This window comes from Sphaerodactylus townsendi, linkage group LG11 (assembly GCF_021028975.2).
Source record: "Sphaerodactylus townsendi isolate TG3544 linkage group LG11, MPM_Stown_v2.3, whole genome shotgun sequence".
In the NCBI taxonomy this organism is placed as follows: domain Eukaryota; kingdom Metazoa; phylum Chordata; class Lepidosauria; order Squamata; family Sphaerodactylidae; genus Sphaerodactylus; species Sphaerodactylus townsendi.
This window is the reverse complement of record NC_059435.1, coordinates 74,805,322-74,830,057: the sequence shown is the minus strand read 5'-3', so window position 1 is coordinate 74,830,057 and position 24,736 is coordinate 74,805,322. Positions and strand designations below refer to the sequence as shown.

At 47.1% G+C, this 24,736-nt stretch overlaps 1 protein-coding gene across 1 annotated transcript in view; it reads left to right on the top strand.

Annotated features, from left to right (window-relative positions):
• The first annotated feature begins 2,922 nt into the window (after nt 1–2,922).
• OBSCN (obscurin, cytoskeletal calmodulin and titin-interacting RhoGEF) overlaps nt 2,923–24,736 on the top strand; it is a 121,799-nt gene continuing 99,985 nt past the window's right edge. Inside the window, exons 1-3 of the mRNA XM_048510508.1 lie at nt 2,923–3,103; nt 12,491–13,634; nt 22,011–22,280. Coding sequence (XP_048366465.1) covers nt 12,500–13,634; nt 22,011–22,280 — 1,405 coding nt within the window. The 5' untranslated portion in view covers nt 2,923–3,103; nt 12,491–12,499. The remainder of the gene's footprint in view (nt 3,104–12,490; nt 13,635–22,010; nt 22,281–24,736) is intronic.

The window sequence follows — 24,736 nt, the reverse complement described above, 5'->3', positions numbered from 1 at the left end:
ATAAATCAAGGCACGGGAGAACTGAGGAGCAGGCTGGGAATCAACGAAGAACCAGGCACACAGCAGCGACAGGTAACACACTTGTTGCATCCAGGGAGAAGCAAGCTCACAGCAAGGCTTATATAGAGAGCCTTGTTCAAGGGGCTGGGATCCTGCAAGGAGTTAATCCACCTCGGATGCAGAGACTTCTAATCTCCCATACCTTGTTGCCAAACGAGCACTCCTTTGCTTCTGCAGTAGCAGCCTCAGCTTCTGCCTCCTATGCACAGCTGGCTCATTACTGGGTTCCCCAGGAGGATCTGCAGACTCCTCCACCTGTACGTTATCAGACAGGGAAGGGCTGGGTGTTGGCTCTGCTGCCTGGTCTTCCTCAGGAACAGCCAACTCTGACTGCACTGTGTCCTCAGGTTCTGCATCAGTCCACTGTGTCCTGTAAGTACCCAGGGGCTGGCTCATGACACATTGTATAGTTCCCAAAGTTTCTAACGGTTGCCCTAGCTGCAGGTCCTCCACAAGAGACCAAACATTACACTCAGGGGAGCATGGAACCACTTGTAACATGCAACCAAAGTAGTAGATCAAACTAAGTCTCAAAGTTTCCAAAGTCAAATTTCATCTTTCACAGCAATCAAGAGCATCCTCCTGTGTCGATTGTCTACACCTAAAAAAAGGAACCAAAGTTGAGTGTTTAGTTATGACACAAAGGTAGACTTCCTACTTTTGTGTGCTTATGTTCATCAGTGGCCTTCTGTGCATTACCACATTGGGACTGCTCCAATGCAGGCCAACCTTCAATGAAGTTCTAGAGCCGTGGTGGCGAACCTTTGGCACTCCAGATGTTATGGGCTACAATACAATTGGCCATGCTGGCAGGGGCTGATGGGAATTGTAGTCCATAACATCTGGAGTGCCAAAGGTTCACCACCACTGTTCTAGAGCTTCGACATAAGAGGGCAATCTCACGTGAATGCGTAAATTATAAGCAGGGATTTTACCAGAAGGGAACGTCAAAGAATTCAAAGAATTCCCTCTTTTGCATTAATGCTACAAAAGCCATCTCTTCCATTGCTCCTGCGCCTGCCGACAATTATCTTCCATCTACACTAAGATGTCTTTAAAACCAACTATCAGGTGAGCTTGCACAGAAGTACGTGCTACTGAGTTCCGTGAGGCTAGCTCCCAGGTAAGTGTGCATGGCATTGCAATATTACTGCAACGGTTGTGTAGGGCCCCGCCAAAACACCACAGAACTGTGTGCAATGCTTGCGAGTTCTTGAGCCGTCACAAAGAGCTGGGGGGACAAGTGTCAAATCAGTTGTCTAGGTCCTGGAGGTCTGGTTGCCAGCCTCCAGGCGGGGCCTGGATCTCCCAGCATTACTCCTGGATCTCCCAGGAGCAGCAGTGGAGTAGGAGGTTAAGAGCTCGTGTATCTAATCTGGAGGAACCGGGTTTGATTCCCAGCTCTGCCACCTGAGCTGTGGAGGCTTCTCTGGGGAATTCAGATTAGCCGGTACACTCCCACACACGCCAGCTGGGTGACCTTGGGCTAGTCACAGCTTCTCGGAGCTCTCTCAGCCCCACCTACCTCACAGGGTGTTTGTTGTGAGGGGGGAAGGGCAAGGAGATTGTCAGCCCCTTTGAGTCTCCTACAGGAGAGAAAGGGGGGGGATATAAATCCAAACTCTTCTTCTTCAATCAGATTTTCTGGACTGTCGGGATTTGAACCTGGATCTCTCAGGCCCTGATCCAATCACTATACCCAATTGGCTTGCAGATATCATTTCTGAGAGCTATTCATGTACTGTGCATTTTCCAAAGGAAGAGATAGTCCAAGGGTCTGCAACCTGCGGCTCTCCAGATGTTCATAGACTACAAATCCCATCATCCCCTGCCACCATGGCCAATTGGGGGTGATGGGATTTGTAGTCCATGAACATCTGGAGAGCTGCAGGTTGCAGACCCCTGAGATCGTCCAAAGCAAATGGCAGCCTCAGATATGTCAGGGATACAAAGATAACGCATGGGCGTTTTCTTCTTGTTGTTCTTGTTGTTCTTGTTGTTGTTGTTGTTGTTGTTGTTGTTCTTCTTCTTCTTCTTCTTCTTCTTCTTCTTCTTCTTCTTCTTCTTCTTCTTCTTCTTCTTCTTCTTCTTTCTTCTTCTTTCTTCTTCTTCTTCTTCTTCCCCCTGATCCCCAGACTACAGAGATCTGGAGAAAATGGCTGCTTGGGGGTGGGTGGGGGTGGGAGCTCAATGAAATTAGAATGCTGCTGAGGTCCCTCCCTTCCCCAAACCCTGACCTCTGCAGGTTTCCCCCTGAAATATCCCTGGCTGGAGGTGCATGCTCAAGTCTGTATCGGGTGCCTCAACTAGAAGACAGAATGCTTTTAAATAGGTCAGATGGCGCTGGGTGTGAGGGAGACTCATCATTGTTGTGTTGACCCCGGATCATAGGAAGCAGGTGGCTCTGGACCAAAAGCAAGCAGTTTAGAAATATACATGAAGAGTCAGCCAAGACGTCGTGATGCTGTTGGGAAGACATTACGCTTTTAAACGCGCGCAAAGGACGAAAGCCATCTTTTTGCATCCCCCGTTTTGACACCTGTCCCTAGGTTCTGGATGATGAGAGCCCACTTGAGAAAGGACGCTCGCCCACGCCTGCAGATCGAGGCAGGCCTGTCCACACGTCAGTTGGGTTCCTGGTGCCAGTATCATCCACTTCTCTGCCCACATGAAACCTTTCTCTGATAAATGTGTGCCCGGAGCTATTTTGGACAGGGGAGGCAGGGGAGGGGGGGAGGGCAGCCGGCATGCCAGCGATCCAAGTTGACTGGCAGAAGGCCGGCGAAGGGAGGGGCCGGTTTCAAACTAAATTGTCGGTGCTGGAGCTGCTCGGGGGGACTGGGGGAGCACCTTCAGCACGTCCCCAACCTCACTGGGGTTTCTGTTTTATTTCTCATTGGGGGGGAGGGGGGCACCAGAAACCCTCTTGGTTTCCCCATGCCCCCTTCACCTGCCGATTCCCTTTCTACCAGCTCCCTAAGGATCTACCTGCCTTCACCTTAACGAAAGGGGCCTTTTCCATCCAAGTCTAACACGATTCCAGGTAAGATCCTGCGTTTTGTCTCCGGGAAAGCAGAAGGACTTTCTGGCGCCGCCTCATTCGGAAAAGGAGGCCGGCATGAATCGATGTTATTTGCAGATGTTTGTAGAGTTAGCAATGAAAGCTGAAAGTCCAGAAACTAGAAACCTCCCTTTGACTTCCCCTCTGTGGCCTAGGGGGAAACTGGGTGCCGAGTCAAATTTGGTTGCTTTAGTTCAGTGGTGGCGAACCTTTTTGAGACCGAGTGCCTAAATTGCAACCCAAAACCCATTTATTTATGGCAAAGTGCCAACACTGCAATTTAACCTGAAGGCTGAGGTTTTAGTTAGGAAAAAGCAGTTTGAAGCTCTAAGAAATGCGTGCGTTACTCGGAAGTAAGAGCTTTGGTGGTAGCCGTTGGCTTTGCTTTGAAGCTGACAGTGTAATCCTTGAACGGGTGAATCACGGACCTGGGAGGGTTTACTAAGAAGCTGAAACTTCATTGCCATAACTGAGCAAGCCCCGTTACCCATCAACTGAAACTTGCTCCCAAGAAAAAGTCCACGCTTTGATTCTTCCCATTTGAAAATCAGTGGTCTTTAACAGCGTTGAGCAGGGTTCACCACACTGCTACCCCAAAGCCAGGTCTTAGGTTTAATGCTAATGTCAGGGCCATGGGCAGAGACTTAGCCTAGATGTGTCAAGCTAGAGAGAACTCTGTTTGCGTGTGCCCACAGAGAAGGCTCTGAGTGCCACCTCTGGCACCCGTGCCATAGGTTCGCCACCACTGCTTTAGTTTATACTTTCTGGAGCCGTGTGTAGCCACGCTGGCCTGCGACCAAGTAGATTGAAGTCCAGCAGCAGCTCCGTGACCGACAAGATTATCAGGGTACAAACTTTCCAGACTCAAAGCTCCTTTCCAACAAGGGGCCTCAAACAGTGGTCCACAAAAACCAGCGGTCTAGGTCCTGGAGGTCTGGTTGCCAGCCTCCAGGTGGGGGCTGGAGATCTCCCAGGATTCCCCCAAGCTCCAGACTACAAAAATCTGCTCCCCTGGAGAAAAATGGCTGCTCTGGAGGGTGGGCGCTGGCGTTACAACCATAGAGAGTTTTGACTCTCAGAAAGTTTCACCCCCCAAATTTTGTCAGTGTCTTAAGTTTCTTCTGGCCTCAAATCTAGCTCCGGGGCAATGGGGCTTCCACTGTGTGACAGAGCAGGAATTCTCTTTTTATTCGCAACCCGATAGTGATATGTGGTAGAAGCAAATATCCCCCTGTTTGGGTCCCATCCTTAACATATCAACAAAAATCAGTTAATTTTCTGACCTCCTTCCTCCGGGCGGCCATTAATCCCAGCGACATTTGCCCCCCTCCCTTGGATCGACTTGCATTTCTGCAGATGGGACTCTGAGAAAAGACGGAGGGAGGCAGCTGAAATCTATTTTAAGAGCAGAAGCGCAGAGCTGTTGATCGGCTCTAATGGCGAAGAGGGCTTTTTTTTTTTTTTTCCTTTTTGCAGAATCGCAGTAGGGTAAAGGAGACGTGCTGGTTACTTCTCCGGTTCTGTTCTTCCTCCTGTTCTGTGCATTCTCAGAAAATGCCACCAATTCGAATTTGGGACGCGGGCTTACTTAAAGGCTCATTCCGCACATGCAGAATAATGCACTTTCAAATTGCTTTCAGGGCTCTTTGAAGCTGTGCGGAATGGCAAAATCCACTTGCAAACAGTTGTCGAAGGCTTTCACGGCCGGAATCACTTGGGTGCTGTGTGGTTTCCGGGCTGTATGGCCGTGTTCTAGCAGCATTCTCTCCTGACGTTTCGCCTGCATCTGTGGCTGGCATCTTCAGAGGATCCTCTGAAGATGCCAGCCACAGATGCAGGCGAAACGTCAGGAGAGAATGCTGCTAGAACACGGCCATACAGCCCGGAAACCACACAGCACCCAAGTTGTGAAAGTGGTTTGAAAATGCATTATTTTGCGTGTGCGGAAGGGGCCTTAAGGTCTTAGAACAACTTTTGTTGGTGAGCAGCCGGGATTGTTCAGAAAAAACAGGTGTGGGATAACGGGCCATCTCTTAAAATCGCCCTTCCAGGGTAAACCACCTTCCCTCTCCATTTCTATGTTGTCATAGTTCTGGCAAGAGGTGGGGTAGTCAGCATGCTTCAGTTAATGGCCTCAATTGCCAATACCAACTTTTAAGGAGGAGGAGGAGGAGGAGGAGGAGGAGTTTGGATTTATACCCCCCTTTCTCTCCTGTAAGGAAGAGAAAAGAAGAAGAGTTTAGATTTATATTCCCCCTTTCTCTCCTGTAGGAGACTCAAAGGGGCTGACAATCTCCTTGCCCTTCCCCCCTCACAACAAACACCCAGTGAGGTAGGTGGGGCTGAGAGGGCTCAGAAGAGCTGTGACTAGCCCAAGGTCACCCAGCTGGCGTGTGTGGGAGTGCACAGGCTAATCTGAATTCCCCAGATAAGCCTCTGCAGCTCAGGCGGCAGAGCGGGGAATCAAACCCGGTCCCTCCAGATTAGATACACGAGCTCTTAACCTCCTACGCCACTGCTGCTCCTTCAGGAGACTGAAGGTGCCTTACAAACTCTGGTAGGCATCTGTGAGACCCTTCCCTCAATAAGATAGTTCGTAACTGATCCAAATTGAGTTTGATGTTCTCAGAATTCCTCTTATGCGTCACCTGGACAAAGTGTCCAAATGAGCCAAGACATTTTTACCGTAGGTAGCAAAGCAGATGCAAAAACCATCTAGAAGAAGAAGAGAAGAGTTTGGATTTATACCCCACCTTTCTCCTCTGTAAGGAGACTCAAGGGGGCCTCCTTTCCCTTCCCCCCCCACAACAGACACCTTGTGAGGTAGATGGGGCTGAGAGAGTTCCAAGAGAACTGTGACTAGCCCAAGGTCACCCAGCAGGAATGTAGGAGTGCGGAAACGCATCTGGTCCACCAGATAAGCCTCTGCCACTCAGGTGGAGGAGTGGGGAATCAAACCCGGTTCTCCAGATTAGAATCCACCTGCTCTTAACCACCACACCACGCTGGCTCTATAGGGTAAGAGGACACATGAGTGTTCTTCTTAAGGAAAAGTGGCCAGTTGTTTTTTAAAAAACATCTCCAAAGAGCTGGAAAATATGTTGCCGTTGGTTTCGATGGGTCACTGCTTGACTGTGCAAAGACAGGTGCTCGGGCTTACCGCTGGCTGAAAGCCGTGCTCTTTGACCTTGAGGGTTTGGCCCTTGAGACCAGAGGCATGGGAACTGGCTGGAAGGGATCTTTGGGTGAAGGACGGTACTTGTGACTAGAGATCTTCCATCCACTTAGCTGGCAGTTCGAAGACAGATGCTTCCAGCTAAAACACAAAATGTGGAAAATAGGTTTTGAGAAGAAGCATCAGCAATGGTCTGGTTTTTTTTAGGGGAGGGGGACAGACTGCTAGAGAGCCAGGGAGGGGCTGTGGCTCCGTGTTGGAGCATCTGCTTGGCATGCAGAAGGTGCCGAGTTCAATTCCCATCATCTCCATGAGTCTGACTTGGATGGACTGCTGGCCTGATTCTGGACAATAGTCATCAAGGCAAATGTACAGTCATTGCAAACTCTAGGCTGGGGATAATTAGGAAAGGAGTTGATCATAAAACTGCAAGGATTGTCATGCCCTTATATAAAGCCGTGGTGCGACCGCACTTGGAGTACTGTGTCCAGTTCTGGTCGCCACATCTCAAACAGGATATTGAGGAGATAGAAAAAGTGCAGAGAAGGGCAACGAGGATGATTGAGGGACTGGAGCACCTTCCTTATGAGGAGAGGCTGCAGCATTTGGGACACTTTAGTTTGGAGAGGAGACGTCTGAGGGGGGATAGGATTGAAGTCTATAAAATTATGCATGGGGTAGAAAATGTTCACAGAGAGAAATTTTTCTCTCTTTCTCACCATACTAGAACCAGGGGGCATCTATTGAAAATGCTGGGGGGAAGAATTAGGACTAATAAAAGGAAACACTTCTTCACACAACGTGTGATTGGTGTTTGGAATATGCTGCCACAGGAGGTGGTGATGGCCACTAACCTGGATAGCTTTAAAGGGGGCCTGGACAGATTGATGGAGGAGAAGTCGATTTATGGCTACCAATCTTGATCCTCTTTGATCTGAGATTGCAAATGCCTTAACAGTCCAGGTGCTCGGGAGCAGCAGCAGCAGAAGGCCATTGCTTTCACCTCCTGCATGTGAGCTCCCAAAGGCACCTGGTGGGCCACTGCGAGTAGCAGAGTGCTGGACAAGATGGACTCTGGTCTGATCCAGCTGGCTTGTTCTTATGTTCAAAGGCCAAAGTAATCACACCAATACATACATATACACACAAAAGGAGTCATATTTAAACCAATGATAAAATGGTATACAGTTCTATCTTTGTTTTCCCGGGAACAACTCAAAATATTGTCATGAAGAACAAATGGACTGTACGTCTGATTTTGTTTTGTAATGAGTCATTCCTCATCTGTTTTGATTTTTTATAGAAGATGGGCCTTTTGGAGTGAAAACTGGGCCATATTAGCTTTAGGGAAATAGGTTTACTCCTAGAGGAGGAAGAAAAACCGTACATAAAATATATCTATATTAATTAGTTATTTAAATGTTTATATATTTTATTATAATAATAATAAGCCTTTATTTGGCATAACAATAATCATAACACAATAAAAAACCTGAGACAAAAGGTACACAAATACAAAGGTTTAAGATAGAATATAAATTATTGATTGTGCATCACCTCCAGTAAAAATCGTGCTACCAATTCACAAGTTTCATTGTCAGAATTGTCCGGAAGGGAAGGGAGTCTACCTGATTCTCCCATTTCACTAGGGATCCTAGAAAGAATATTGGAATATTTTGATCTGATATTAGCAAATTGAGGGCAGCAAAGCAGTTGATGTGCCAATGTTTCAATCTGTTGTTCACCACAAGAGCATACCCTTTCGCTCATTTCCAAGTTGTTAAATCTACCACGCAATAAAGCGGAGGGGAAAACATTGAAGTGAGCAAGTGTGAGGGCTCTTCTCTGCATTGGATTAGTCAAAAAATACAAATAGGGAGCCATCCTGTTTTATATATTTTGTTGTTATACTATGCTAATAAAAGGCATATTGATTGATTGATTGACAAAAAATATTAAGGCTTGAAAAAGAGTTGTCGAAATAAAAACCAAATCCAAAGGTTTTATAGCCAAATACCCTACATGCTTACCTGCTGAACTATATTGACAATATTTTGAGTTGTTACCGGAAAAACAAAGATGGAATTGTATTCTAATTCATCATTGGTTTAAATATTACTCAGTTTGTATTTTTACGCATGGCTGTAATTACTTTGGTCTTTGCCTGATTCTGACCAAGGCAATTTCATTTGATGGGCAGTTGCCCATTTTCAAAGATCAGCGCCATTTTCCTTCCAGCAGTGGCGTAGGAGGTTAAGAGCTCGTGTATCTAATCTGAAGGAACCGGGTTTGATTCCCAGCTCTGCCGCCTGAGCTGTGGAGGCTTATCTGGGGAATTCAGATTAGCTTGTGCACTCCAGCACACGCCAGCTGGGTGACCTTGGGCTAGTCACAGCTTCTCGGAGCTCTCTGAGCCCGACCTACCTCACAGGGTGTTTGTTGTGAGGGGGGAAGGGCAAGGAGATTGTAAGCCCCTTTGAGTCTCCTGCAGGAGAGAAAGGGGGGATATACATCCAAACTCCTCCTCCTCCTCCTCCTCCTCCTCCTCCTCCTCCTCCTCCTCCTCCTCCTCTTCTTCTTCCTCTTCCATCAGTTCCATTCAGCATTAGTAATTGCTGCAGTGCTCTAACATTATAACAACTACTGATTTTTTAAAAGCCCTCAAACAACATTCCAGCGATTCAGTGGGGGTGGACAGCATACGTGTGTGTGTGTGTGTGTGTGTATATATATAATGGGAGTTGATAACAGGGTGGGGAACAGAGAACCCCCCATGCTGAAACTCTGCTGTCGACAGGCAAACATTTGTGTTTGCAGAGGCAATCAATGCAAATCAGAGAATCCTCGCTGTGTGCATGGAGCCTAAGGCCCCTTCCGCACATGCAGAATATTGCACCTTCAATCCACTTTCACAATTGTTTGCAAGTGGATTTTGCTTATCCGCTCAGCTGCAAAATGCAATGAAAGTGGATTGAAAGTGCATTATTCTCCATGTGCGGAAGGGGCCCAAGTGACAGCAGCTACTTGTCAGGAGAAATGCAGAGTTTTCTGGCGCTTGTGGAGGTGGAGACTTGATCGGGGGGCGGAGTCTGTGCTGGCTCATTGGCAATCGAGGGGAGCAATGGCTGGCCTGATGCCAAACTAGAAGAAGAAGAAGAGTTTGGATTCATATCCCCCCTTTCTTTCCTGTAGGAGACTCAAAGGGGCTGACAATCTCCTTGCCCTTCCCCCCTCACAACAAACACCCTGTGAGGTGGGTGCGGCTGAGAGAGCTCTGAAAAGCTGTGACTAGCCCAAGGTCACCCAGCTGGTGTGTGTGGGAGTGTACAGGCTAATCCGAATTCCCCAGATAAGCCTCCACGGCTCAGGCGGCAGAGCTGGGAATCAAACCCGGTTCCTCCAGATCAGAGTGCACCTGCTCTTAGCCTCTACGCCACTGCTGCTCCCTAGACAGTAGAAATACTCTAATTAGGGGGCACGACGTAAAGGCCTGCCTGAATTTTGGTATCGCTCACATAAACTAGGGGGGGGGGGTCTTTCTAGATATGAATTTGCTGGTTTGCAATCATGGGGGCCAGGGGGGTACATGTGCAAAGGAATAAGGGTAGTGGGAGTTGCTTACTTCTACCCCATCAATTGCTTCCCGTATTTATTTCCAGTGTTTGGGGGGGGGGGGACTGTCCAGTGACTGGGGAGAGTCTGCAAATGACAGAAGTGTTAGGTGTCTTCCTCTCTCATAATTTCTCCCTTGCAACCCCCCCCCCTCTGTTCCACACGTTAGTTTTAAGAGGTGAACCATAAAGTTGGTCGCTCTGGAGACTTCTGAGAGGAAGAAGTTGGAGGCTTGTTGGGGGAAAATTGCTTTTCAACTTTCGACTTTTCATATTAAGCCTCACTGAAATTCTTACCTTTGTAATGAGAAGGTTATGTTGCTGGTTTGGGGAAAGGTTAAATCTTTGCTGGACCACTGAGGAAAGATTTGAACCCAGGTCTTGTTCACCTTGTTTGGGCCCTGTAACCACTATGCCAGTGGTGGCGAACCTATGGCACGGGTGCCAGAGGTGGCACTTAGAGCCCTCTCTGTGGGCACGCACAGACAGAGTCCCCCCCCCCCACATCTAGGCTGGCCTGGGCCGCTAGGCTCGATTATTAGCATTAAACCTAAGACCTAGTTTTGGGGAAGCAGTGTCGGTAACCCTGTTAAGCGCTGTTAAACCCCACTGGTTTTCATGGGAAGAACTAAAGTGTGATCCTTTACCTGGTAGTAAGCTCGGTAGCTGGCAATGGGGCTTGCTTCTGAGTAAACCCTCCTAGGGTCATGATTCACCCATTGGAAAAGTTGCACGGTTGCTTCAAAGCAAAGCCACCAACTACCACCAAGCTTACTCCCAAGTAATGCGCGCCTTGGAGCCAACCCGGTTTTTCTAAACTAAAACCTCAGTATTCAGGTTAAATTGCCGTGTTGGCACTTTGTGATAAATGAATTGGTTTTGGGTTGCAATTTGGGCACTTGGTCTCGAAAAGGTTCGGCATCACTGCACTATGCCGTGCTTGCCTTACAGCTTGGGCAATTAGGACAGTAGAACACGTGATCTTTAAATCTCCATTTATGCTACAGAAGCTTGCTTAGTGACCTTGGGCCGGCCACAATCTCTCGGCATAGCCTACCTCACAGGAGTGTTGTGAGGATGGAATGGAGGAGATGTGAATGATGTAAGATTTGTCGAGTCCCCATTGAGGAAGGTGGGGCACAAATAAATTAAATAATAAACAATAGATTATCTGCACAAGTTTCGTATGCCCTGTGATTCATTAACTCAGTAGAAACTTGACAGATAGAATGTCGGGGATGTTAAAAACAACTCATTCATCACCTAATCCAATGTCTTGATTTGAGTGAGCCAGCCAGACATTTGATCCCGTGGTTGTGTGATCACGTTTTTTAATGGAAACGAGGATGAGGCTCTGTGAATAGAAATGAACAAAGACAGTATCTTTGGAGAGCCAACACCAGAGGTGGGATCCAGCAGTTTCTCACAGGTTCCCGAGAGTAGGTTACCAATTATTTGTGTGTGCCGAGAGAGGGTTACTAATTGGTGATTTTGCCACAAGATTTTGGCCTTAGTTACGCCCCTCCTCTCAGCAGTAGCGCGCAGAACTTGAAGCAGTCTAGCAGGAGGTGCACCGGCGTGCGTGGCAGCCTGCGCCTGCGTGCATCCGTTTTCTGCCCAAGGACCGGCGCAGCGGCTGTGTCCTTGCCACAGCCCTGCCCACGAATGCCCCACCCCCGGAATGCCCGCCCATGCCCCCGTCGTGCCCCGTCCAGCCCCATTGGCACTACGCCACAGTTTGAATCCCACCACCATGGGAACCTGTTACTAAAAGTTTTGGATCCCACCACTGGCCAACACCTATGACTCCACCTTTTTACCTAGGCTTTTGACCCCCTCAGTACCCCCTCTAGAAGCTGCCAGTCTGGGTGTGGGTGTGGGTATGTGGGCGGGTTATATCCTGGAAGCTTGTTTCATGGTGTTTTTATTATTGTTTTATGTGATGTTGTTTTTATTGTAATTTTCAGTTTTGTAAGTTGCCCTGAAGTCTCCATGTGGGATGTGGTATAAATTCCAAAAATATTTTTCTTAATTTATGAAATCTTTATTAACATTGTTCAAATAACAGTATAACAGTATAGGAGCAGCAGTGGCGTAGGAGGTTACGAGCTCGTGTATCTAATCTGGAGGAACCGGGTTTGATTCCCAGCTCTGCCGCCTGAGCTGTGGAGGCGTATCTGGGGAATTCAGATTAGCCTGTGCGCTCCCACACATGCCAGCTGGGTGACCTTGGGCTAGTCACAGCTTATTTTATTGATTGATTGATTGATTGATTGATTGATTGGATTTTTATACCGCCCACCCTCTGAGGGCTCTGAGAGAGATTCTCGGAGCTCTCTCAGCCCTACTTCCCTCACAGGGCGTTTGTTGTGAGGGGGGAAGGGCAAGGAGATTGTAAGCCCCTTTGAGTCTCCTACAGGAGAGAAAGGGGGGTTATAAATCCAAACTACTCTTCTTCTAAACAAACAACTTTCACATAAAAAGAAAAAAAGAACATTATTTCTGCATTTAACAAAACACTGCCAAAAACGCCTACCACCTAAGCGGGCTTTACATGCTTTACAGTTGCCTTTTTCCTCCTAGGACCTCAAGATGGATTACGGTTCGTACAGCGGCGTTCCAAGGTTCCTGACCCGACCGAAGGCCTTCGTGGTTTCCATGGGGAAAGATGCCACTCTGAGCTGCCAAATCATTGGAAATCCCATTCCACTGGTCTGTTGGGAAAAAGATAAACTTCCTATCCAGACAGGGGGGAGGTTTAAAATGGTGGAAGATGGCGACTTGTATCGTCTGACCATTTACGACCTCAGCCTGGAGGACAGCGGCCAGTATATCTGCCGGGCTAAGAACACAATCGGGGAAGCTTTTGCTGCGGTCAGTATCAAAGTCGGGGAGCACCCCACCGTGACTGAATCGGCCCCTTACTTCATCCAGAAGCCCACCTCTATCCGGGTGATCATGGGGGAAGACGCCATGTTCAAATGCATTGTTCAGGGCAGCCCCCCGCTTTCGGTGAACTGGGAAAAAGACGGGAGAAACCTGGGCGGGCGGTCAGAGTCGAACCGCATCCAGATTGACTCTCAGGGAGAGAAAAACGCCCTCAAGATCCAAAGTACCCGACTAGCGGATACCGGGACGTACACCTGCCGTGCAGAGAACCCTCTCGGGGCCGCCAGCGCCGCGGCTGCATTAGTGGTGGATACTACAGATTCTTGTAGCCCCGGTGGCCATCGGCACAACATAGACACGGACTATAGCAAGACTTCACCACTGCTCTCCCACATGCAAAAAAGGCGGGAGGAGATCCGAAAGACAGACCTATCCACTACCGACTCGGTGATCTCGACAGCGTACGCCTCCACGGAAGGCCGGTCGAAAATCAGCTTGAACCTCTCCCTTGACTACGAGAGGGCTGCCAGTTTGACTTCCAAGAGCTTCCGGAGTGACAGTTCTTCCTACGGCGTCACGACGCGCAGCTTCACCGTTACGGAGGGCAAGCATGCCAAGATGAGCTGCTACGTGACGGGAGAACCCAAGCCGGAGATTGTCTGGAAGAAGGACGGGGAAGTCATCCTCGAAGGGCGGAGGCACATCATCTACGAGGACGAGCAGGAGAATTTCGTCCTGAAGATCCTCTTTTGCAAGCAGATAGACAACGGGCTCTACACTTGTACGGCTTCCAACCTGGCTGGGCAGACGTACAGCTCTGTGCTGGTTACAGTAAAAGGTGAGTAGCCATGGTTGAATTAGTGGGATTATTATCTCCACAGTAACATTGAGTAATGAGGCACAATTCTGTTTGATGTAGTGGGACCACAGGCTGGATTCGTTGCCAAATTCAAGGGCACAAAGGAAACATCGTGCTCCTCGTGGCTGAGTTGGAAGGTGGAATCTATGGCATTAAATCCCCTGGGTTGTTTGCCAAGTGAAGCCATCCTTAAGTTTGGGATCCTCTGCCTTATTGCAACCGGGGGAGGGCGGTATAAAAATTAATTAATTAATAAACAAACAAACAAACAAACAAACAAAAACAAACAAATAAAAGATAGATAGATAGATGATAGATTATAGATGATAGATAGATGATAGAAGATAGAAGATAGATAGATGATAGATAGATGATAGGTAGGTAGGTTAGATTGATAGATGGATAGATGGATGGATGGATGGATGGATGGATGGATGGATGGATGGATGGATAGATGGATGGATGGATAGATGGATGGATGGATGGATGGATGGATGGATAGATAGATGGATAGATGGATAGATGGATAGATAGATAGATAGATGGATAGATGGATAGATGGATAGATGGATAGATAGATAGATAGATAGATAGATAGATGGATAGATGGATAGATAGATAGATAGATAGATAGATAGATAGATAAACATGGCTTTCTTTCTGGAGTCATTTTGAGGAGTCTTCTCTTATCCTTTTTTGCAGTGTGTTTGCGTAGCTCCATTGGACCAGCCGGTTGGGCTGGGAGTTGGGTGGACTTGTCATGCATAAGTAGACAAGATGGAGTCCCTTCCAATTTGCGATTGTGAATGGCCTCTCATTTGCCTTCTTCCCAAGCCCTCTTTGGCTCGAAAGGGGACCTCCTCCATCTTCAGGCACGACGCAGCTCTCAATAGGGAACCTTAGCAATGAAGTCATCTTTTGTGGTTGATGTGCAAGGCAGATTAAACCCTCAAGGCTTTGCACACGCCACACGATTCGGTCGCTAACCGTCATGGCCCGGCTGCTCCGCTGGTTGCTGCGAAGCACATGTGTGGGACTCGAATCCAGCCTGTCCGCATCCGTCAGGTGCTGCAGCAAGCCGTGATAGAAGGCTGGGAGGGCTGGACAGCTGCCTCACAGCCCGTGTGACGTGAGCTGTTAGGCCTCTGTCACCTTCCATGGTGACAGGTGTCCCCAGGCACAAACACAGCCTCAAAAGGTAGTACCGCTGAAACCGCTCCCTCATAAGCACACTCAGCAGAGAGCCCAGGCCGAAAGGTCTGTGAGGCCCATCTAGCGATCTGGCACATTTTTATCCTGCCCTCCTGCTGAGGAGCCGATATATCAAGGGAAAAACAAGTCCAAACCCACTCTACAATGGCTGTATATAATGTGTACGTGTGTCTCAACTCATGTGCACTTCATATTAATAAACAGCATCCGTATAAACCTCTGTAGCTCAAATCATAGAAGTCCAAGTGTTACGCACACACGTTACAAGTCCATAAATTGGATAACAAGCAGGACCTTGTCCCACATCTCAAAAAGGATGTCGAAGAGATAGAAAAAGTGCAGAGAAGGGCAACGAGGATGATTGAGGGACTGGAGCACCTTCCCTATGAGGAGAGGCTGCAGCGTTTGGGACTCTTTAGTTTGGAGAGGAGACGGCTGAGGGGGGATATGATTGAAATCTATAAAATGATGCATGGGGTAGAAAATGTCGACAGAGAGAAATTTTTCTCTTTCTCACAATACTAGAACCAGGGGGCATCCATTGAAAATGCTGGGGGGAAGAATTAGGACTAATAAAAGGAAACACTTCTTCACGCAACGTGTGATTGGTGTTTGGTATATGCTGCCACAGGAGGTGGTGATGGCCACTAACCTTTATAGCTTTAAAAGGGGCTTGGACAGATTTATGGAGGAGAAGTCGATCTATGGCTACCAATCTTGATCCTCCTTGATCTCAGATTGCAAATGCCTTGGCAGACCAGGTGCTCGGGAGCAACAGCAGCAGCAGAAGGCCCTTGCTTTCACCTCCTGCCTGTGAGCTCCCAAAGGCACCTGGTGGGCCACTGTGAGTAGCAGAATGCTGGACTAGATGGACTCTGGTCTGATCCAGCTGGCTTGTTCTTATGTTCTTATGTTCTTATCCCGCCCTTCTACTGAGGAGCCGCTATATCAAGGGAAAAACAAGTCCAAACCACTATACGATGGCTGTATATAATGTGTATGTGTGTCTCAACTCATGTGCACTTCATATTAATAAACAGCATCCATATAAACATCTGTAGCTCCAATCATAGAAGCCCAAGTGTTATACATACACATTACAAGTCCATAAATTGGATAACAAGCAGGACCTGAAGAAACGAAAAAGGGAATTTTCCAAGTAAAGTTCACAAAAATGTAGAAGCAGATTGATACATTCATAGAGTTCCGGGTTCACACATATAGACAGGTGTCCCGGTGATTTTCTGGAGATTAGGAAATAGGAAATGATTGGGATACCAGTGGATTGTAGGATGTCCTTTGTTAATATTTCATAGAATCATAGACTCATAGAATTGTACAATTGGAAGAGACCCCATGGGACCATCAAGTCCAACCCCCCCTGCAATGCAGAAGCACAGCATTAAAGAACTCCTCTCAGATGGCCATCCAGCCTCTCTTACACAACCTCCAAAGAAGGAGACTCCACCACACTCCGAGGTAGAGCATTTCACTGTCAAATGTCCCTTCCTGTCAGGAAGCTTTTCCTGATGTTTAGGTGGAATCTCTTTTCCTTACACCTTGAACCCATTACTCCTGGTCCTAGTCTGTGAAGCAGCAGAAGACAAGCTTGCTCCCTCACCAGAAGTGGGATCCAGCAGGTTCTCACAGGTTCCCGAGAGTAGGTTACTAATTATTTGTATGTGCCGAGAGGGGGTTACTAATTGGTGATTTTGCCACGTGATTTTTGCCTTAGTTACGCCCCTCCTCTCAGCAGTAGCACCCAGAACTTGAAGCATTCTAGCAGGAGGTGCACTGGCGTGCATGGCAGCCTGCGCCTGCGTGCATCCGTTTTCTGCCCAAGGCCCGCACAGCGGCTGAGTCCTTGCCACAACCCCACCCAGGAATGCCCCGCCCCGGAATGCCCAGCCACGCCCCCGTCGTGCCCCGCCCAGCCCCATTGGCGCTACGCCACAGTTTGAATCCCACCACCATGGGAACCTGTTACTAAAATGTTTGGATCCCATCACTGTCCCTCACCAATATGCCATCCCTTCAAATATTTAAACCTAGCTAGCATGTCACCCCTTCTCCAGACTAAACACCCCCAGCTTCCCAAGTCTCTCCTCATAGGGCATGGATTCCAGACCTTTCACCATTTTGGTTGCCCTCCTCTGGACCCGTTCCAGCTTGTCAATATCCTTCTTGAATACATATGTTATATTTTACCTACAGCCATTGTATAGTGGTTTGGGTTTGTTCTTCTCTGGATATATTAGTCCTTTCCACATGTAAAAAGAACCGCTTCCACTTTTTTTGTCTGCACAGTGCAGAAAAAAATTCCTATGGCTGTTTCCTGCCATTTCCTGCTGCTTTAGGGATTCTCCGTGCTATTTCAGTGTTTAAAGTACATGAATAAACTTAGTTTTGCCTGCCAATTACAAGAACATGTTGTTTTCCCCATTTTTTGTTTTGTTTTTTCAATGCACCTCACTGAAAACAAAAAAAGAAAAGGAGAAAACGACATGTTCTCATAACCGCCAGGCCAAACTTCGTGTATTTATATACTATAAACACTGAAATAGTGGGCAGCCATGGTGGCAGCTGATGAAAAATCCGTGAGGAACACTCAGCAAATGGTGGGCGAAACGCAGAATCCCCGAAGCTGTAAAAAAAATGGTGGGAGTGAGCTGCAGAGAAAATGAAAGTGGAAGATTCGAACTCGGGCAAGAAAAAATAAAACATGTTCTGCATTTAATATTAATAAGCAGCATCCGTTTAAACATCAGTAGTGCAAATCATAAAGGTGTGTGTTAAACATGTGCAGCATGTATGAACCCGTCTTGGGGGGAAAAGATTGCAGAAATCCAGGATCCAAAAAAAAAAAAACACGTTTGGAAGTTGAAATAACACTTGAGGGGAAAAACCTGTGCAGAACTCCTCCCCAAAATGCTTCTATTTATGTCCTCAAGACGTTTTATTTGTGTTGTGTGGAAAGGGCCATTGGTTCTTCTCCCAAGGAGCCCAGGGCAGCCTATTTAGCTCTCCTATCCCCACTTTATCCTCACAAAAATTTCCCAACGCACAGCAGGGTGTCCTTGTAGAGCTGCGATCTCCCGGAAGACGCAAATATGGCAAAGAGCATTTGGTGTCAATATATATTGTAAACAAGGTGTGCAGAAAAGGCCCAAGGAGGAAAATGAGGACCAAGGAATACTAAGCCATATGGGAAATTGCTGACTGATGTAGTTCTTTCTCTTAACAAAACCATTGTTAGCTACCTTAGAAAATGTTGACAGAGAGAAATTTTTCTCTCTTTCTCACAATACTAGAACCAGGGGGCATTCATTGAAAATGCTGGGGGGAACAATTAGGACTAATCAAAGGAAACACTTCTTCATGCAACGTGTGATTGGTGTTTGGAATATGCTGCCACAGGAGGTGGTGATAGCCACTAACCTGGATAGCTTTAAAAGGGGCTTGGACAGATTTATGGAGGAGAAGTCGATCTCTGGCTACCAATCTTGATCCTCCTTGATCTGAGGTTGCAAATGCCTTAGCAGACCAGGTGCTCGGGAGCAGCAGCAGCAGCAGCAGAAGGCCATTGCTTTCACATCCTGCACATGAGCTCCCAAAGGCCACTGGTGGGCCACTGCGAGTAGTAGAGAGCTGGACTAGATGGACTCTGGTCTGATCCAGCAGGCTAGTTCTTATGTTCTTATATGTGACCCTATTTCAAAAAGCTCAGCAGAAGCACAGGTATCCGCCTCAATATTTGTTTGTGGTTGGTGAGAAAATAACATTCCTGCCATTTGTGGAATATTTGTGGAGCTGTTGCAAAATATAGGATCAGACTGAACCAACTGGCAGTGCCCGCGTGCAGAGGTGGGATCCAGCAGGTTCTCACAGGTTCCTGAGAGTAGGTTACTAATTATTTGTGTGTGCCGAGAGGGGGTTACTAATGGGTGATTTTGCCACATGATTTTGGCCTTAGTTACGCCCCTCCTCTCAGCAGTAGCGCGCAGAACTTGAAGCAGTCTAGCAGGAGGTGCACCGGCGTGCGTGGCAGCCTGCGCCTCCGTGCATTTGTTTCCCGCCCAAGGACCGGCGCAGCGGCTGCGTCCTTGCCACAGCCCCGCCCAGGAATGCCCCGCTCCCGGAATGCCCGGCCACGCCCCCGTCATGCCCCACCCAGTCCCATTGGCGTTACACCACTGTTTGAATCCCACCACCATGGGAACCTGTTACTAAAATTTTTGGATCCCACCCCTGCCCGCGTGGTTATTTTAGCCCAATGACAACGCAAAACTCGTATCAAAAACTCGCATCTGCTGCCTCCAAAAAGAAATTCTGATACAGTCCAGGAGGCTGACAAAAGAGACGCTCCCATTGTCATAAACATGTCCGATGACGTTCAGGAATGGCAGCCCTCCAGGTCACTCCTCTTGGCCCTCACCAAGGATGACCGAAATAACTTGGTGAAGAAAGTTGCCATGCAGAAGGTCATAGGTTCAATTCCCCAAATCTCCAGTTAAGGATCAGGTTATAACAGTGGTGGCGAACCTCTGGCACGGGTGCCAGAGGTGGCACTCAGAGCCCTCTCTGTGGGCACATGCAAACAGAGTGCCCCCCCTCCACATCTAAGCTGGCCTGGGCCACTGGGCTCGATTATTAGCATTAAACCTAAGACCAAGTTTTGGGGAAGCAGTGTAGGTAACTCTGTCAAGCGCTGTTAAACCCCGCTGATTTTCATGCAAAGAACAAAAGCGCAATCCTTTACCTGGGAGTAAGCTCGGTTGCTGGCAATGGGGCTTGCTTCTGAGTAAACCCTCCTAGGGTCGTGATTCACCCGTTGGAAGAGATGCGCGGTTGCTTCAAAGCAAAGCCACCGACTACCACCAAGCTTACTCCTGAGTAACACACGCCTCTGAACCAACCGTTTTTCTAAACTAAAACCTCAGCATTCAGGTTAAATTGCCGTGTTGGCACTTTGCGATAAATAAGTGGCTTTTGGCTTGCAATTTGGGCACTCGGTCTCGAGAAGGTTCGCCATCACTGGGTTATAATATTCCATTGGCCACTTTGGAATTACGTTGGGGGTGAGCTGCAGAAAATGAAAGGGGACGTTTAGGGCGGGGGAGCTTCCAAGCATAGCATCTCCACCCAGCAGGCTGAAGTGGTACAGTCTCGGGAGGAATGCCCGTACCACGTGCTTGTAAAACACAGTTCAGCTCTTCATTTGGAATGCTGCGCGTTCATCTCTAAAGTAACCGATTGTTTGAACATGCAAAGTATTCCAAACAGAAGAGAGAGCAAAGGGAAAGTAGCTGGTCATGTTGGAAGCACCGCCTGTTATTTCAAACAGGTGGACTTTCAAGCTGCTGGCAATGATTTATATATAACCTTTGCACTCACTGGCTCGCCTCTTGGAAGACAGCGGGCAGAATTTATTTCTGAACTGTGAGACATTTCATTTTATTTCTGCACTGCCCCTCCCCTCATGGGCTTGGAGTGGCTAACAACATAATAGTTAACCCAGTATACAATATTTAGAATTCCAATTTCCACAAATTTACAAGCTTAGCAATCCCAAAGTTTTGTTTGGAATATGCTGCCACAGGAGGTGGTGATGGCAGGGGTGGAATCCAGCAGGTTCTCATAGGTTCCCGAGAGTAGGTTACTAATTATTTGTGTGTGCCGAGAGGGGGTTACTAATGGGTGATTTTGCCACGTGATTTTGGCCTTAGTTACGCCCCTCCTCTCAGCAGTAGCGCGCAGAACTTGAAGCAGTCTAGCAGGAGGTGCACCGGCGTGTGTGGCAGCCTGCGCCTGTGTGCATTCGTTTCCCGCCCAAGGACCGGCGCAGTGGCTGCGTCCTTGCCACAGCCCCGCCCCCCAGAATGCCCTGCCATGCCCCCGTCATGCCCCTGCCAACCCCATTGGCACTACGCCACAGTTTGAATCCCACCACCATGGGAACCTGTTCCTAAAATTTTTGGATCCCACCACTGGGCGATGGCCACTAACCACTAACCTTAAAAGGGGCTTGGACAGATTTGGTGGGCACCTGGTGGACCACTGCAAGTAGCAGAGTGCTGGACTAGATGGACTCTGGTCTGATCCAGCAGGCTCTTTCTTATGGTCTTATGTTCAAATCCATTAATTCTCAAGCTAACTCAGAGGCGTATCTAAGGAAAATGTAACCCAGTGCAAAATCTGAGTTTTCCACAGGGGCGTTCCGGGGTGGGGCGAGGCGGAGGAATGCCTAGTTTCCCGCCTTGCTACGCCTCTGCATAAGTGTAAGTAACTTGTGTAAGTGACTCTGCTTCTTGCTGCAACCGTGTTTTTGTTGGGCCCACCACCATGTGTCAAAATTCCTAAGGGGCCTGGAGGCTCAAAAAGTTTGGGACCCCTTGCAGTAAACTATTAGGACGATCTTCCTCACTTCATGCAGGGAGCCTCTAAAAGAACTGGTATGGCATACATTGGTCTGGTCTAAAAATGACGACAATGTGAGCTTCTCAAATTGTTTTGATAAGCACAAAGCGCATGGGCTAGGGATGCTAGCCCCCTGCTGGGGATCTCCTGCAATTACAATGGATCTCCTTGCTACAGACATCGGGTCCCCCTGGGGAATATGGCTAGAATAGAATCTGGTGGTAGACCATGCACTATTTCAGTGGTGGCGAACCTATGGCACGGGTGCCAAAGGTGGCACTCAGAGCCCTCTCTGTGGGCATGCACAGACAGAGTCGCCCCCCCCCACACACACATCTAGGCTGGGCTCGATTATTAGCATTAAACCTAAGACCTAATTTTGGGGAAGCAGTGTAAGTAAGTGCTGTTAAACCCCACTGATTTTCATGGGAAGAACTAAAGTGTGATCCTTTACCTGGGAGTAAGCTCGGTAGCTGGCAATGGGGCTTGCTTCTCAGTAAACCCTCCTAGGGTCATGATTCACCCGTTGGAAGAGTTGCACGGTTGCTTCAAAGCAAAGCCACCGACTACCACCAAGCTTATTCTCGAGTAATGCACACCTTGGAGCCAACCGGTTTTTCTAAATTAAAACCTCTGTATTCAGGTTAAATTGCCGTGTTGGCACTTCGACAGTTCTCATTTTGTTTTGTGCTCTAAGAGCCGCCGTTTCTCTTTCTCGTCCCAAAGAACCCAGAATACCATTCAAGGCAAAGCTGAGAGATTTGGAAGTTCGGGAAAAGGAATCGGCGACTTTCCAATGCGAGGTCCCTGTTCCCAGCACAGAAACCGCCTGGTTCAAAGAAGAGACAAAACTCCAACAGAGTAAAAAGTATGACATCGAAGAACAAGGAACTCATCGGAAGCTTACAGTCCAAAACGTGACCATGGATGACGACGCAGTCTATATCTGTGAAATGAAAGAAGGGAGCCGAACCGTTGCTGAGCTGAGCGTGCAAGGTAAGCGAGAACGGGTGCCCTTCTTTTTCTTTACAAAGGGTCATTTCGCACATGCAGAATAATGCACTTTCAAACTGCTTTCAGTGCTCTTTGAAGCTGTGCGGAATGCCAAAATCCACTTGCAAACAGTTGTGAAAGTGGTTTGAAAACGCATTATTTTGCGTGTGCGGAAGGGGCCAAAGTTTCTGATTAAAACATCTCAGCCAGCCAGAATTGGGGCAATCTAGACTCCACCTTAACCATCAGATCTTTATGTTAGCCCTTTTCAATGCCTTCTCCTCAACTGTATTTTCTGGAAGGTGCCAACAAATTCCTTTCCAGGAGAGATTTTGCCCATCAGTTCTGAAGACACCTGATACAATATAGCATATCATTTTAGATTGTCCTGTTTTGGATGATCTTCGAAGAGAATTATTGGTGACCCCTTTTACATCTTAGAGATTCTGTCCATAAACAATCTCCTGATCTGATACTCTTTGAAAGTTGAAATCACTATTACTGTCTCTAGATTTTATTTATTTATTTTTATTTATAATCAGTTTTATATACCGCCCCTCCCCCGAAGGGCTCTGGGCGGTGAACAACACAACAATAATTCACATTAAAACCCCATTTAAAACAGCGGATTAAACAAATTTATATGGGCATCCAGCATAAAACTTCATAAAACTTCATAGGCCCACCCTGGAAAGAACAACCCCAGAGAGTTGGGCCCCATAAAAATTAAGGGTCCAGAGTGTAAAAGGGGGGGGGGAAGAGGAGGGCGTATATCAGCGGCCGGCCTCTCCAAACGCCCGGTGGAACAATTCGGTCTTACAGGCCCTGTGGAACTCTCCAAGATCCCGCAGGGCCCGGATAGTTAGTGGTAAGGTGTTCCACCAGGCAGGGGCCAGGGCTGTAAAGGCCCTGGCCCGGGTAGAGGCCAGCCGCATCATTGAGGGGCTAGGGACAACCAGCAAGTTGGCCTCTGCCGAACGCAGAGGCCGCACTGGGACATATGGGGTAAAATGTTCCCGAAGTTCTTTCAAGTAGAAATTGTTGAAGTTTAATCTAAATATATTTAATAACTAAATTGTATATACTGTGTTTATTTTAGTATCCATTTAGTACACTATTCAATATGCTTTTACTGATGTTCTCATGAAGTATTATAAAGTGCTGCTTCTTTACTGGTATGCCAATAACGGTTGAGTATGTTGACAGCCAAAACAAGACAGAATGGGGGAATGCATGTTGCGAAGAGGTAGTTTGCCCTGTGGAAGTGGAGAGGGTGCTTAATCCTGCAGTCTACTCCAGCTGGGTTTTTTTTCCTGGGTGTGTGTGTGTGTGTGTGGCAGAATATTTCATTTCATTTCACATTTAATTTATATCCCGCCCTCCCCCAGAGGGCTCAGGGCGGCAAACAACAGTAGTGAACAAACAATAAAGCATAGCATAAGCAGCAACAACAATAAATCATAATACAATAATATCAACAGCATAATAATGCATCACAGTGATGTACTATAGGCAATAACCAATTATATCAGCTAACCCCCAAATCACAGTTACCACAACTACAAAAACTAAAATACAGTGAAGTGCATAAGCCCAAAAGAGAAATAGGTGAGTGGGTGTTGAGGTCCTAATGAAATTAATACTAATAGGGCGGGGAGGAAAATGATGGCTAAAAGAAAGGTTAATCACGCCCTCTTCGCTGACCAGTTTAAACCACCTTCATTTTCCTTAGGGCTTGTTTATTTGTTGTGCACACTGGTGTCTAAGTTGCAACCTCCAGTTGCATTTGACCACTCGGAAGGTTATAAAAAGATGTCCCATTCGTTATTTTCTTTTTAAAAAATTTAATATACTTTATTGAAAACTTAAAAGAAGTTACAAAATTTAAAAAAAAGAGTAAAGAGGGAAAGGATCAGAAAAATAAATCTGTACAGATTTAGTCTTGTTTTTTACATTTTCCCTCTCTATAAGTTTCAATTTCATTAATGTTTTCAATTCATTCACTGATCAATTATCATTTAATACAGAACAATAATTTTTCCTTAATCAATTATATATATGTATATACACACACATATGAGAAAAGTGATGTCATTAAGCAAAAGAAAAAGAAAAAAGATGGAGAAAGAAAAGGAGAAAAGAAAGAAAAAGAAAAAACCCTATAAATTTGACTTCTCCTTCAACAATAGATCCATGATCTTTTAATATCTCAATTAATATAAATTAAAAAGCTAACTCTCAATATTGTATTCTCTTGAATGTCAATAACTGTCATCCTCTTCGCTGTCCAGTTTAAACCACCTTCATTTTCCTTAGGGCTTGTTTATTTGTTGTGCACACTGGTGTCTAAGTTGCAACCTCCAGTTGCATTTGACCACTCGGAAGGTTATAAAAAGATGTCCCATCCGTTGTTTTCTGTCCAGTAAATGTTTATTTCCCAATTTAAAAATAACTACGGC